Genomic DNA, 15,415 nt, shown 5'->3' with positions numbered 1-15,415 from the left:
TGGGGATTCACTTCATTTAGAATTTTGAATAATGCCTGGGCTGTATGTGTACAGGTTGGGACTCTGCATGGTCTATCAGAAATGACCTGCACTGGGGCTAAGAGCTAGAATGGTGATTCCAAAAGTTGTGCAGTGCTCTGAGACATTTGAGTTCTGGAAAGTCAGAATGCAGACATCTTGCAGAGTTCCTCAGACATTCAGTTTAAACTACGAAAAGCCTAGGCTTTAAGAGAAAGAATCACTCACTGTACTAAGTGCCAACAACCATAATACCAAGTTAAGAAACTGAGATAGTCTAGCCTGACAAGACATGAAGGCTTCATCAGTAGTTTGATTGCCTGCCTAAACAAAACAACATCCCCTAGGGAAGACCATGATTCAGTCTTCCTACAACTATCATCCATAATATCCTGCATACCATCAAAAATTATAAATCGTGTGAAGAAGCATGAAAAAATTCCATAAATCAGAGAAGCAGCATGCAATAGTAAGACCCCAAAATGACCTAGATATTGGATTAGCAGATAGAGATTATAAATATTTTTTAAAGCTATAAAGGAAAATCTTGAAATGATGAGTGAACGCTTGGAGGAATATGTTAAGAAAGAAAGAGAACTATAAAGAAAGCATATAGAAAATGTTGTAACTGAAAAATACAGTATGTGAAATGAAAATTTCACTGGTTGGGACTAACATCAGATTGGAGACAACTGAAGAAAGGTTAGTAAACTTGAGTACAGACGAACAGAAATTATTCAGTTTACCAGAGAGAACAAAATATATGTTTGGGACAATCAAGCAGTCCAACATATGTGTAATTGGAGTTCTAGAGTGGGAGTAAAGAGAATGGGGCCAAATATATTGTAATTGAGACAGAGATTGCTGAAAACTTAAAACATTTGAAGAAAAATATCAAGTAGGATAGATAAAAAGAAACACATTTAGGTAGTTAATAGTCAATATATTGAAAACTAATGATAAAGAACAAATCTTTAAAACAAGCAGGAAAAAGACATCTCACAGTAGACTGACACCTTGCACTAAAAGAAAGAAAAAAGCTGATTTGTTTAGGCTGAATGGAATGACACTAGAAAAAAGTTAAAAAGACTCCTCTTTTAATCCTTTGAATTTCTTTGAAAGACACTGTTTCTGTATAAAGAAAAAAACTTTGTATTTGGTTTATTATGTGTATAGATGTTTATATGACAGCAATTAGCACAAAGTAAAGATAAATGGAATTTTACAGTTGTAAGGTTCTTATATTTTACATGAAATGAAAGAATATTAACTCTAACACAAGTAGATTCTAGTAAGTTAAGGTTGCGTACTGAAATAATCTCTAAAAAATACAAAGGAATACAGTTAAAAGCAAAGAGAGGGGATGTGGAGGACTGACTCTGTTTTCCAAAGTTATTGTAAAGCTCCAGTAGTCACAATAATGTCACATTGGCATAAAGAAAGATAAATAGATCAGTGGAACAGAATAGACTTAAAATAAACCCACGCAATAATGGACAACTGGTTTTTGACGGATGCACAAAGGCAATTCAATGGAGAGAGAAGAGACTTTTCAGCCAAGGGTGCTGTAACAGTTGGGTTATCTATATGCAAAAACAAAAGACAAAAAACTTGGGTCTATACCTCATACGATATACAAAAATTAGCTCCAGATGGACCATGACGTAAATGTAGAACCTAAAATTATAAAACTTGTAGGAGAAAACATAGTAGAAAATCTTTGTGGCCTTGGGTTAAGCAAAAATTTGATATCTCAAAAGCACAGTCTGCAAAAGAATAAATAGGACTTCATCAGTTTAAAAAAGAACAAAAAGACAAGCCATGGAGAGGCAGAATGTCTTTACAAAGCATAAAGCTGTCTAGAATATATATAAATTCAGACTATATAGACTCCAAAACTGAACAGGTGAGGCAACAAAAACAACCCAACTTAGTAAATTGACAAAAATACTTGATAGTTCATCAAGAAAGATACACAAATGGTAAATAAGCATATGAAAAAGATGCTTACAGCATCATTAATCATTAGAGAAATGCAAATTAAAACTAAAGTGAGATAACATTACACACCTATTATAATGGCTAAAATTTAAAAGACTGCCTGTACCGTGTTGGAAAGGATATGGAGGAACTGTAACACTCATATATTGTTGATGGAAATGTAAAATTATAGAACTACGTTGGAAAACAATTTGGCAGTTTCTGAAGTTAAGTATGTACTGTATGATCCAGCTGTTTGTCTCCTGTGCAAGAGGAGAAAGAAAACCCAAGAAAAATGAAGGCATATATTCCTTAAAAAACTTGTATATGAATGTTCATAGTAGCTTTTTTTGTACCATTGAAGACCCAAAACTACCCAAATGTCCATCAACAGATGAATGGATAAAAGTGATTACTGTTTGGGCATTGTATTCTATTGCATACATTGAAATGCTAAGCCATACAGAGTGAGCTATTGATCTGTGCAACAGCAGGGATAAATCTCCAAATAATTATGCTGTGTGAAAGAAGCAAGGAAAAAAATACATTTTGTATGATTCCATTTATATGAAGCACTAGGAAATGCAAGCCAAAAGTACATTGGTGGTTGCTTGGAATTCAGAGGTGGGGAAGAGTAAGGAGGAGGTGTTGCCAAAGGCACAGAGAAATTTGGGGGTGGTGGGTATGTATACCTCTTATGGTGAAGGTTTCATAGATGAATACATGGGTCAAAATTTGTCACATTGTAGGCTTTAAATATATGCAGCTTATTGTATGTGAAGTATATATCAAAAAGGCTGTTTAAAAAGAAAAGCCCATAGAGGAATTAACATGGAATACTATTCAGATATTTTATTAATACTTTGCAAGAGAAGAATAACAACAAAACACCAGACAATTAGAAAATAAATAGCTAGATGTTAAACGTAAACCCATTGTAAGTCTGTAAATGTAAATTGGCAAAACTAATTTAGTTTAATGTGGTAACAGCTAGCCGTATGAGGCCATTGAGCACTTGGAATGTGACTACCCCTAATTAAGATGATTTGGGAGGACGTGTGTTTCAAAGATGTAGTATCAAAAAAGAAGAATCTCATTAAAAAATCTTATGTTGATACAGTAATATTTCAGATATATTGAGTTCAAATATTGAAATTAATTTCACTCCTTTTTACTTTTTGATATGGTTACTAGAATATTTAAAGTTGTGTCTTTCAGTCTTTTTTGGACACTACTGGTGTAGGAAATCCAATTAAAAGGCAAAGATTGTGAAACTGGATTAAAAAGCAAGGCTTAACTTTGCTGTCTGCTACTAGAGTCAGATTGAAGTAAAAAGACACAGATTGAAAGTAAAAGGGCTGGAAAATAATATTCCATGCAAATAGTAGACACAAGAAAGTTAATGTGATTGTATTAACATCAGATAGTAGAATTCAAGACAAGAAATATTACCAGATAGGAAAAAGCATATTGCATAGTGCTGAAAGGGTCAATATTTCAGAAAACATAATATTTCTTAATTTGTATGCTAGTAATAACAGAACTTCAGAGTACATTAAAAAAATGATAGAACTAAAGAGAGAAACAGAAATCTGCAATCATAGTTGGATATTTTAACATTCCTCACAATAATTGATAGGACAATTAGATCTTTAAAAAAAAGTACGTAGAAGATTTGAACAGTCCTGTCAATCAGCTTGGCTTAATTGACATTTATAAAACTTTACCTAATAACTGCAGAATAACTTTTCAAGTGTACATAGAATATTTACCATGAGACCATATACTAAGACATAAAATAACTCAATAAATCTCAAATGATTGAACTCTCATATAGCACCTGATTATAGTGAAATTTAATTAGAAATCCAAAACAGTATGAAATCTAGGAAATTACTAAATATTTAGAAATTGAGCTACACAATTCCTTTTTTTTTTGGTAAGATTTTATTTTTCCTCCTTCTCCCCAAAGCTCCCCAGTACATAGTTGTATATATTTTAGTTGTGAGTCCTTCTAGTTGTGGTACATGGGATGCTTCCCCAGCATGGCCCGGTCCGCGACCAGGATTTGAACCGCTGAAACCCTGGGCTGCTGAAGCAGAGCATGCGAACTTAACCACTCGGCCACGGGGCCGGCCCCTGAACTACACAATTCTGAACAACACATGAATCAAGATATAAGGGCATATTTCTGACTGAATGAAAATATATCAAAATTTGTTAATTGCAACCCAAGAAATGGAGAGAGAGAGAGAAAAATATGTCTATACCTATATTAGATACATTTATACCTATATTAGAAAGAAGGAAGGTTTAAAACTCCTATCAAGAAAAGAAAGGAAACGTAAATTACCAATATTGGGAGTGAATAGTAGAGATGCCACTTACAGATCCTACAGAATGTAATAGGAAAATAAGGCAATCTTACAGACAATGCTAATATTCTAAATTCAACAACTTAGATGCAGTAGACAAATTTACTTTCACAAACTTACAAAATCTATTATTCTATAATAGATACATATTAGCTGCGTATTTACTATAAAAATTGAACTCATGGGGCTGGCCCAGTGGCATAGTCGTTAAGTTTGCATGCTCTGCTTCAGCGGCCCAGGGTTCACAGGTTCTGATCCCGGGTGTAGACCTACATACCGCTCATCAAGCCATGCTGTGGTGGCGTCCTATGTACAAAGTAGAGGAAGATTGGCATGGATGTTAGCTCAGGGCCAGTCTTCCTCACACACATACAGAAAAATGAATTCATGATAAAAAATGTTTCCACTGATTACTTTGGGCATAGGTGGTTTCACTCAGGCATAAGTAATTTCACTCATAGATGGGTGGTTTCACTGTTAAATTTTATGAAACTTGAAAGTAAGAAATAATAATCTTCAGTATACATTTTTAGAAAATAGAGAAACGGGGTACTCCCTGGTTCACTTTGTGAAGCTATACTATAACTGACACCAAAACCTAACAAAGATAATATAAGAAATGAAGTTTTCAGACTTAATATTTTTCATTAATGTAAATGCAGACGTTTAACAAAATGCTGGCAAATCACATCCAATAGTATATAAAAGATAATTCATGATGACTGACTGAGAGTACCCCAGGATTGTTAAGTTTTAATATTTGAAAATGAATTCAAATTATAATTTATCACAATGAGAGACTAAAGGAGAAAAGAACCTTCTGTCAATAGAAGCAGGAAAAGCATTTGACAAATACAGCATGCATTCATGATCAAAATCTCTCAGAAAACTAGCAAGGGAAGGGAACTTCCACAAGGTTTCCCAGCTTTTTGCTTACCTTGAGGTAAGTAAAATATTACCTTAGGTAAATATTACTAAAGGTAAAGCATAAATATTGGAAAAGACTGTCTTATTCATAGTCAACATGATTTTTAAAACAGAAAACCCAAAGGAATCTACAAAGTGTTTGGTAGAACTAGTAAGTGAATTTCAAATGGTTACAAGATACAAGTTCAATATACAAAAATAAATTGTTTCCTGATATTGGTAGCAAATTATTGGAAAATGAAATTTTTAAACTCTTCACAAAAACGTAAGACAAAAAACAAGGAATAAGTTTAACAAAATATGTAAGACGTCTATACCGATAACTAGAAGACATGGCAAAGAGAAGTTAAAGACCTGAATAAATGAAGAGATACACTGTGTTCATGAATTAGAAGGCTCAATATGTGAAGATATAATTTTTCCCCAAATTGGAATGGAAATTGAATCTATAAATCAGTCAAGCCCAATAGGCTCTTTTTTTTTTTTTAAAGATTTTCTTTTTTATTTATTGTTTTTTTTCCCCCTCTTCTCCCAGTACGTAGTTGTATATTTTAGTTGTGGGTCCTTCTATTTGTGGCATGTGGGATGCCTCCTCAGCATGGCTTGATGAGCGCTGCTAGGTCTGTGCTCAGAATCCAAACCAGCAAAACCCTGGGTCGCTAAAGCAGAGCCCACGGACTTAACCACTCAGCCGTGGCACCAGCCCCCAAGCCCAATAGGCTTTTAAATTGAAATTGACAAGTCGATTCTAAAATTTATGTGGTAATAAAAAAGGACCTGGAATAAAACCATTTTGAAAAAGAAAAAGTTGGGACACTCACTGTCTGATTCAGGATTCACTGTAAACTTGAAGTAATCAAAACAGTTTAGTATTAGCATGATTAGTGTCTCAGAATAACGTTCAGAAATAGACTCCTACATTTAAGGTCAATTGATTATTTACAAAGGTGCCTTGGTCATTCAATGGGGAAAGAGAAGTTTTCTCAACAAATGGTGCTAGAACAGTTGGATACACGTATGAAAAAAGCTTTAAGAAAAAAAATCATAGACTGTATTCTCAACCTTAGCATAAATGAAGCTTTCTCACACAAGACAAAAAACACTGTAAAGGAATAATTTATAAACTAGACTCCATCTAAACTAGACTCATCCAAAAACATTAAGACAATGAAAAGGCAAGGCACAGACTGGGAGGAAAGAGCAGTATTCACATATCAATACGTATGTCTACAAAGGACTTGTATCCAGAGTATGTACAGAATGCTTCACATCAATAAATAGAAACAGCCTCATGTTTTTAATGAGTGAAAGAAGATATACAAATAGCTAATAAGCACAGGAAAACATACATTAGTCATCAGGAGAAAGCAAGTTATAACCACTGTGGGGTACCACTTCACGCCAACTAGAATCTAGGCTAAAGTTAAACAGATTGGCAATGCCAAATGTTGATGAGGATGCAGAGCACCTGGCACTTTTTTGCCATTGTTGGTGAGAGTGTAAAATAGTTTGGAAAACAGTTTGGCAGTTTCTTATAAAGTTAGACATAACCCTACCCTACAGCCTAGTACTTCTACTTCTAGGTTTTTACCCAGTGAAAACACGTTCCCTACAAGACTTGTGCAAATATGTGTATAAAAAACTTCATTCGTGATGGTCCCAAACTTGAAATAACGTCTGTCATCAGGAAAATGGATCAGTAAATTGTTGTGTAGTCATATAGTGGATTACTACTCAATAATAACAGAATGACTGTCTATACTTGGAACAAACTGAGTGGATATTGTTAAATGTTATATGAAACAAAGGAAGCTAGATACAAAACATTGCATACTGTGTGTGATTCCATTTCTATAAAGTTAGGAGCACATAATTTTTAGTATAGAAACCAAAATATTAGTTGCCTGTGGGTGTTGGGAATTAGCAGGAAGGGAATCTGGGCTGATGGGCATGTTCTCTATCAATTAACAAAGTTGTAAAGCAGATCCAAAATTTGTTTGAAACAGTAGGCTGCCTCTGGGAAGCATGAACTGCTTGTAGCTTTGTCTTGCTAGAATGTAAAATAGGAGAAGGGGAATGACTAAAGTTGAGTCACGATAGGCAGGGATCTGGATATGGGATTTGATTTGTTATACTGAGGAGCTAGGACTTTACTAGATTTACATTTTAGAAAGGATTTTTGTTCCATTTGTGTTTTGAGGGAAGCAGAGGAGAGTCACTACTGTACATCAGGAAGACAGCTAAAAACTTTACAAAGCTCTGCTCTGGAGATACTGAAGTCTTGAATTTTAGGGTCTTAAAAGTAGAATATGGAGGAAATGATGTATCAAGAAACTAGAAGAATTCTAAGTTATTTGGAAGTAGAGTGAGAGAAGTATTAGAGTTTTGGCTTAGAATCACTGGGTTGATGGATAATAGTCCCGTTAACAAAGGAAAAAAGTGGAAAATGAGATTTGGTTTTGATGGAAAGAATAATCTGTTACTGTCTTAAAGTATGCTTAGAAATGATGCTTAATGTACTTTATGACTAAAGGATGAATCGAATCTTTTTGTAGTGTTGAAATAAAATTACCTAAAGCCTTATTTTAGCGTAAGAAATTTGTGTACATTCAATTTATTTTACTCTAATGCACAGAGGAAACACTAAGTTTTAAGATTTTTCTGTTTTTTTCCTAACGTAGAATGAGAGTCTGTATATGTTCTAACAGACCCCAATTTGAATGCTGTTGCTTATAAGAGCAAATAGCGTAGAAGACCTTTAAAGACTAGTGATTATACTTGCCTAGGAAAATATGCTGTTCTCCAGATGTCTCAAAAAGGGACTTTTACAGACAGTATTACAAGGAAACTTTTGTAGTTATCAGATACAGCACAGGATTTCGTTCTTCTGTTCCGGCTTTATCCAAAATACTTCTTCTAATTGACCTTACTCTAGAATTTTGTTTCCTACAGAATCTGACTTAACAGGCTTTCCCTCCTCTGTCCAGACTTTGTGTACAGTACCTATTTTTGGGGTCAAAGAAAAAAATAATTTTAGAAGTGAGAAAAGTTAATGTTAGAAACTTTGTGTCAGGTAAATATTTAATAAACCAATGCATTAAGACTATATTGTAGTAGTTTCTTAAATAAAAGTGAAACATTTCAAAAACACAGCTAGCTTCAATTAGTATTAAAATTGAATTTTAATGAAAGGAATTTGTAAGTATTTGGCAGTGGGGAGAATACTTAACAGTTGTAAGATATGGTCTCTTTAGTTTTTGAGTTATTTCTTTACAGCTTTGGAAGTGGTATATCACTTTAAGTTAAGTATACATATTTCTGCCAGTGCTGCTAATTGTTATTCTGTAGTAGTAGGATTTATTAGTGCTAAAAGTGTGACTTTTTGCTTTATGTGAAAGAACTGAAATCATTCTATAGGTTCTGGTGTATGTTATTCAGAAGTTTTTGAGATTTTCATTTTAATATTTACTTGCAGACATTTTGTATATGATGTCATTTCATTTTGTTATAATGCTTTGGATAGTATTCCAACACATTGTTTCACAGTTTGAATGTTTATGAGGTTCTAACAACATGTCCTGTTGCAGATAGAGAGGTAATGAGAGCCGTCCTCCAGTTTAGCCTTCTATGTTTTTCCAACTCATGCATAAGGCACTTTTGGCAACTAGACTATGCAGCTACTCAGAAATGCAAAGAGTTATGGCCAGCTTTTACAGTCAGCCTAGTAAGATTTTTTTGTGTGGTGGCCGTTGGAGTTAGCGAAACGCCTATCAGGATAACAGAAGTACTATCTATCTGTCTATACCTGCGTTTCTGGTTAACTCTTCGTTGGAATTTCTGTTTTCCCAATTAGGAAAGCAAAAAGATATGAGCATTCATTTTTCTTAGCTCAGGTTCTTTTTATTTATTTATTTTTTATTTTCCTAAAGCTAGCAGCTTCTATAACACTGTGCTTTGTTCTGAAGTCTTAACTAAAAACTGCTTGGAATTAAAACTGCTTTGCCTCTCAGTCCTATATTTGATAAAGGAAGTTACCAATGCTTTTATAAATGCTTTCGTCTGAAAGACTTGGAGAATGAGAATGTGCTTATGTTTTGTTACATATATGTCTTCATAGACAGATGAAGTATAAAGTTTTGAAATGTGCTCAGGTTGGTATGCAGTTGAAAGTATAGAATTAGATTATTGATTAATGAGTGGGACTAAAATAATAGGTTTACAGATTAAATGACAAAGTGATTTTTGAAACCCAGGTGCTGGAGTGTTTATATGAGCAAGTAGAGATAGGAAGGACCTTGGGACCAAAACAGGTTGGGGATCTGGGAATGAATAAGTAGAGGGTTCAAAGCACAGGTATCAAATGAGTCAGGGAAGTAAGAAAACTAGACATGAATTGTTAGGGGTTCTGTGAGAACAGAGACATTCAGTAAGGCTGAGAGGGGTCACAGTTCTTCGGCTGCGGATGGGTTTAACAAATTACCTAGGGTCTTATAAGGTCACTTATGTGAAAGCTGCAGGCAGAAGCCAGTAGAGAACAAAGGTCAGTCAAGGAGAGAAGAGATGGACTGATAAAGGTGAAGATGCTCACTTTAGATTTGAAGTAGAAAACCACTTTTGAGATTGGAAGAGAAGTGTTCAAATAGAAACAGTTTTTACGTTTTCTAGTTTTGAATTTGTGAGTAGAAGAATATCTTTGCTAAGCAAAAGGCTTTAAGAAGACCAAATTATATATGGAAAATGGTGTAATTAATGATTTCTGTAATTTATATGTAACTTATGTGCATAAGTAAAAGCATTACTATGTTGCATACATTATATAAGAATTATTTTAATTATTACTGGTTTTACATAACCAAACCAAAAGTTTCTGGACTTACCTGGGGAGTGGAAGGGAAAGGACAGCAGAAAGAAGTCCAAATTATTGTATTTTGTCTTCTGAAAAATCATAGATCTGTAACCCAGAGAGACCCAGTCTTCCTTACTTCTCTGAGAGGGTGATAAATGGCCTAGATGTTTTATAAGCTGAGGACCACACGTTTTCTTATGCCTTTTTTCTTTTCCAGGCCTGGGGTGTTTTTATATATGAAATTAGGCTTAGTTGTGTGATTAAAGAAATCTTCATTTTCCAGTTTTGCATTCTCATAATGTCATTATTTTAAATGAAGATTTTCATCATATTTAGCTATATGTGAATATTTAGTAGCCACCCTCTCTGAAGCTCTTAACTGAGGGAGTATCAGAGTGTGAAGAGAGTGTAAATTTTGGTACTTACATGGTCTTTGAGAGGAAAGGACATGTCTTTGACAGGAAAGTGTATAATATGAATTTTGTTTTGGGATTCTCCTATAGTAAGTTAAGAGCACAGGCTGTGGAGTCATATACTTGCTGAGTTTTAATCCTTTTTCTGCCACTTCCCGTCTTCACCACTTAGTAACTGTCTGACCTTGGCAACTTCACTAGCTGTCATCATAAATGGGATTGATGGGTCATGATAATAGCATCTTAGAGGTGTAAAGTAGTTAACTTCCAGAGAATGTTAAATATCTATGCAAAAGAAAAGTAGCATCTTTTCTGTATTTCTCCAAAAAACCAGGTTGTCTTCTTTGACTGTTAAAACTATCCTACCTTCCTTGTTATTCTGCTTTTTTACTTCTGCTTTTACCACCCACTGTCCAGAAATTATCTAACACAAATCCTTAACAATAAACTATTCTATTCTCTTCATAATAGGTTTAGGGAGACTTTACCTTTTGGAAATCATATTCTAAAAGTCATTTGAAAAGAGAAGCCTTTTTTCACCCTATATATACAGTGATAGGTGGTATCTTTATTATGGTGCTTTTTTCTCGACCTTTTCCCAGAAGGAAAAGGACAGACTAAATTAGAAAAAACTGAAGTTTGCTGTTTTGAGTTTCCTGATACCAAAACCTATAACTTTAGGTTGAATTACGAAGTATTTGTTCTTGTTATTCAAACAAACGAATGAACAAGAACACAAAATGTCAGAATTCTCTATAGACTGCTTAGCCAAGAAGAGTCCTTGGTCTTACATAAGAAGAATATGCATTTGTATGCCGATTATGTGTTTTAAGGTATATTTGTATTTTTTTATTCCCTGCTTAACTTACATTTTCTGTCTTTTTTTAAAAAGATTTTATTTTTCCTTTTTCTCCCACAGCCCCCCGGGTACATAGTTGTGTCTTTTTAGTTGTGGGTCCTTCTAGTTGTGGCATGTGTGATGCAGCCTCAGCATGGCTTGATAAGCAGTGCCATGTCCGGGCCCAGGATTTGAACTGGCAAAATCCTGGGTGGCGGAAGCAGAGCGCGCGAACTTAACCACTCAGCCATGGGGCTGGCCTTCTTAACTTACATTTTCAATTAACAGACCCAGTGATGATTTTGTTAGATGAGATGCCACAAAATAGAAAATTCACTGTCTTTCTTCTTTCTGATAAGTTCAGATGCCTCTGCACACAAAAATCTTCCTTAGTTGTACAAGAGGAGATGTGGAGAGCTTCCTGTAGTTTTTTTGTATTTCTGGAGTGATGAAGAGCTAGTTAACAAGATTTTCATGGAAATATATTCAGAACCAGAGCTTACTACTCTTTTGTACAAAGCCAACCTAAGGGGATTTTTAAGTGCATCAGCTGGCCATTCATTCATGTATGTAAACTTGGGTGAAACTCTTAGAGTAAAACATGACTTAAGTATAACTTGACAAGTAAATTATCAAGTGAGTTCACATATTATCTTCTAGAGATACCTTCTCTGATTCATCCAATAAAGTCACTATCACACCACTCTCTTCTAGTCTTCTGCTAAGCCACCTTTAATCACATCACTCTGCTTTACTTTCTTCATAGCTCTTAATCACTGTAAGAAATTATCTGGTTCATGTACTGGTTACTCTGCCTCTCCCGCTAGCCCAGATCTTATTGATCTTGTTCACTGCTGTACCCTCAGAGCCTAAAACAGTGCCAGACACATTCTTGATTTTCAGTGGCTGTTTAAAGAATCAGTGTGTGAATGAGTTTTGAAGACACTTGGAGATCAAGATGATCTTAGAGTTTTATAGATATTGTTGAATATATATTTTATATATATAATATTGTTTATAGATAGTGTTGAATGTTTTGGGGCGCATACCATAAAGTACCCAAAAGTATCTACAAAATGGAGTGTACAGGTATATTTCTCAATGTATAAGCATTCTTCATTTTAATGAGAACCTCAGAAATTGCTTTGAGTCCTTAGAAGTTAACTACCAGTGTGGAATAGTGGATAGACTGTAAGTTCTTCAAATAGTTTTCCATAAAACATCACCTATTTTATTGCCTCTTTAGTAAGATTTTTATTTTTGGTGAAGCTTTGGAATAAAAGCAGGTAACTTTAATTTGTTAAATAAAATATATCAGTTTATTTTAAAGCTAAGAATAACAGAATACGTTAATCAAGTCCATGAATGATTTATAGTATATAGATGTTGATAGTGACAACATATTTAGATAGATTAGGTGGTAATTTTAACAAATTAGGAGAGGCTCATTGTAGGTAAGCCATAATGGTGGATTGACTGCATGATCATTTTTACAGCATTGCTTTCTTCGATCTCACTTTTGAGTAGAATATTTTAAATTGAACAATATATAATTTCTAAGGTAAAATTATAATGTCCCTACTTTTTGCTATGTCAGAATTTTCACTTTTATTGTGTTTTTGTTAGTCTGTAATAAGATGATTAATTGCAAAATAATTGTTCTTTAGCCATTGCACAGTTTCTTTATGAAATTACATTTTAATATTTTTGCTTATCTCTTGTTACTTGTTGCATATACTTCAGAAACTTACTTACCCAGTAATAGTCTTAATTAATTGATAATTTCATTTAATGATAATTGGTGGGTATGATTTTCTTTATTCCTTTGAAAGTCCAGTTTTTGAATTTTTAGGAATTATTCAAGTATACTCAGCTGTGTTTTTGTTTTGTGTTTTTTATGCAAATAAGGAAAAGTAATATAATAAAGACTTCTTTTTCAATGTCTTTCAGCCAATGGTAATGATAGTAAAAAATTTAAAGGAGAAGATAAAATGGATGGTGCTCCTTCTCGTGTACTTCATATTCGAAAATTACCTGGTGAAGTGACAGAAACTGAAGTTATTGCTTTAGGCTTACCTTTTGGTAAGGTGACCAACATCCTTATGCTGAAAGGAAAAAATCAGGTATACTTCTTTCAGGACTTATATAAAATGTTAAGCCCCAAACTACCCAGCAGGTGTAAATTAGCTATTGCCTAATACGAGGATAGAATATTGTAGGTTGTTTTCCTAAAAGAACATAACAGAAGTCTTATTCTGACTTTTCCTGCTAGCTGTATGTGGTAAACTAATCCTAGGGAGCCAAAATGAATCTCACCATCGTTTTCAAATTTTCCCTTTTGAATTCCCTTCAGGACTCTAATTGAACAATTATTATAATAAGATTGGAAAATATAAATGAAGTATTTCTTTTATTGTGGCTCTGCTCTTTATAATATCAGAAATCAGTAGGGGCACTAAATAGCATCTTTTCCTTTAAGCTTATCCCATGGAAATATTTCTGATAGCATTAGAAGAAAATAGTCATTAATCCTGTATATTTTTCATTGCATAGATGTACCTGTAGCAATAGGACCCAGGTATATTAGAAAGGAAGTTTTGTTTTAAAATTTCTAATGATGCTATTTAGAACAGTCTGTGAAATTTAAGATTATCTTAAATACAGTTAATATAACTCATAATGTGACATTTAATTTTTTTTCTTTGTTAAATTATACTGCTTTAAAAATGACTTTGAGATCTCTTATGTTCTCTAGGTTAGGATTGGTAAAATTCTGAAGCTAGAAAAAGTGTTTAGACTTAATTTTTTTAGCTTCTGTTGGAAGTACATTTGTGGTATATGGAAAATCAGAGATCGAAGGCAGAAGCACCATGTACTCAAAGAGCTTTTTTCTGAGGTTAGCTTTAGTTGTATACCTAAACTTGAATAAAGGATTTCTAATTTTATTTATTAGAGCATCTAGATGTAACTTGAAAAGTTATATTCTAGATACTGATTTTTCTAGTTAGTTGAATAGATTACACAGATATTGAAGTTTGTTTGAATTTAATGCACAGTATTAACCTTTTTGCTATTTAAATTTTCAGGCATTTTTGGAACTAGCAACAGAGGAAGCAGCTATTACTATGGTTAATTACTATTCTGCTGTGACACCTCATCTTCGTAACCAACCAATTTATATCCAGTACTCCAATCACAAAGAACTGAAAACAGATAATACGTTAAACCAAGTGAGTATATGTGGTACATAAATAAAATGTCCCAGACCATACTAAGAATCTCATGAACATATTAAAAGAAAATAAAATTTTTAATGTTTCAGAAGATGTCTCTGTGGGCATTTTCTTGTTATTTTTAAGACATTTTCTTGCAGCATTAAATATTATGTTAATTTACAAAAAGTATGTGTGGTCTGTTATTTTCATATTTTAAATTGGTACAGGATCAATTAAATAGTATTTTTTCAGTGCTTTTAAAGTCCTTGTCAGAATGTTGGTTTTTTTTGTTACAAGTTAAGATTTTTGTGTAGAAACCATTTATGACGTAGGAGTTTTTATTAGCATAAACTATATACAACTCTCCTGCTTATACTTTAAGGTATGAAGTTCAATGCCTTTGGTTACTTGACTTTTTATAGGTCTTAATTCCTTATGGAAAAATTCCTATTGAAGATATGTTAATGGTTTTCCTGTGGGGAAAATGTAAGAAGGGAGAATATATGAATGTATGGATCTTTTAAGCATGTGATGTAAAAGACATTAATTATTTAAAATTAATATATTAAAAAAATAGTATATGAATGGCTTTAGACCTAAATAGGTAGGGCTGCAATAATGATCTAAAAACTTTAGCTCTTTTAATATAGTTTTTAGCTAATTATATCTTTCTGTTTCAGTAAAATGTAAACTGTACCTGGCTCTGTCTCACTGAAAATTTAATGGAAAATTATTCCTTATAGATTTTAACTTTCGTAAAAAGTGACTTAAGACCATTTTGATAATTTATGAACTATAAGCTT

General features: G+C 33.5%; 1 protein-coding gene across 10 annotated transcripts in view; it reads left to right on the top strand.

Annotated features, from left to right (window-relative positions):
- Window positions 1–15,415, top strand: part of PTBP2 (polypyrimidine tract binding protein 2) — an 84,281-nt gene that overhangs the window by 30,092 nt on the left and 38,774 nt on the right. For all 10 annotated transcript variants that reach the window (XM_023641578.2, XM_023641577.2, XM_023641576.2 and 7 more), the window contains 2 exons: window positions 13,348–13,520; window positions 14,484–14,627. In XM_023641578.2, coding sequence (XP_023497346.1) covers window positions 13,348–13,520; window positions 14,484–14,627 — 317 coding nt within the window. The remainder of the gene's footprint in view (window positions 1–13,347; window positions 13,521–14,483; window positions 14,628–15,415) is intronic.

This window comes from Equus caballus, chromosome 5 (genome assembly GCF_041296265.1).
Source record: "Equus caballus isolate H_3958 breed thoroughbred chromosome 5, TB-T2T, whole genome shotgun sequence".
In the NCBI taxonomy this organism is placed as follows: Eukaryota; Metazoa; Chordata; class Mammalia; order Perissodactyla; family Equidae; genus Equus; species Equus caballus.
This window is presented reverse-complemented; position numbering and strand designations above follow the sequence as displayed.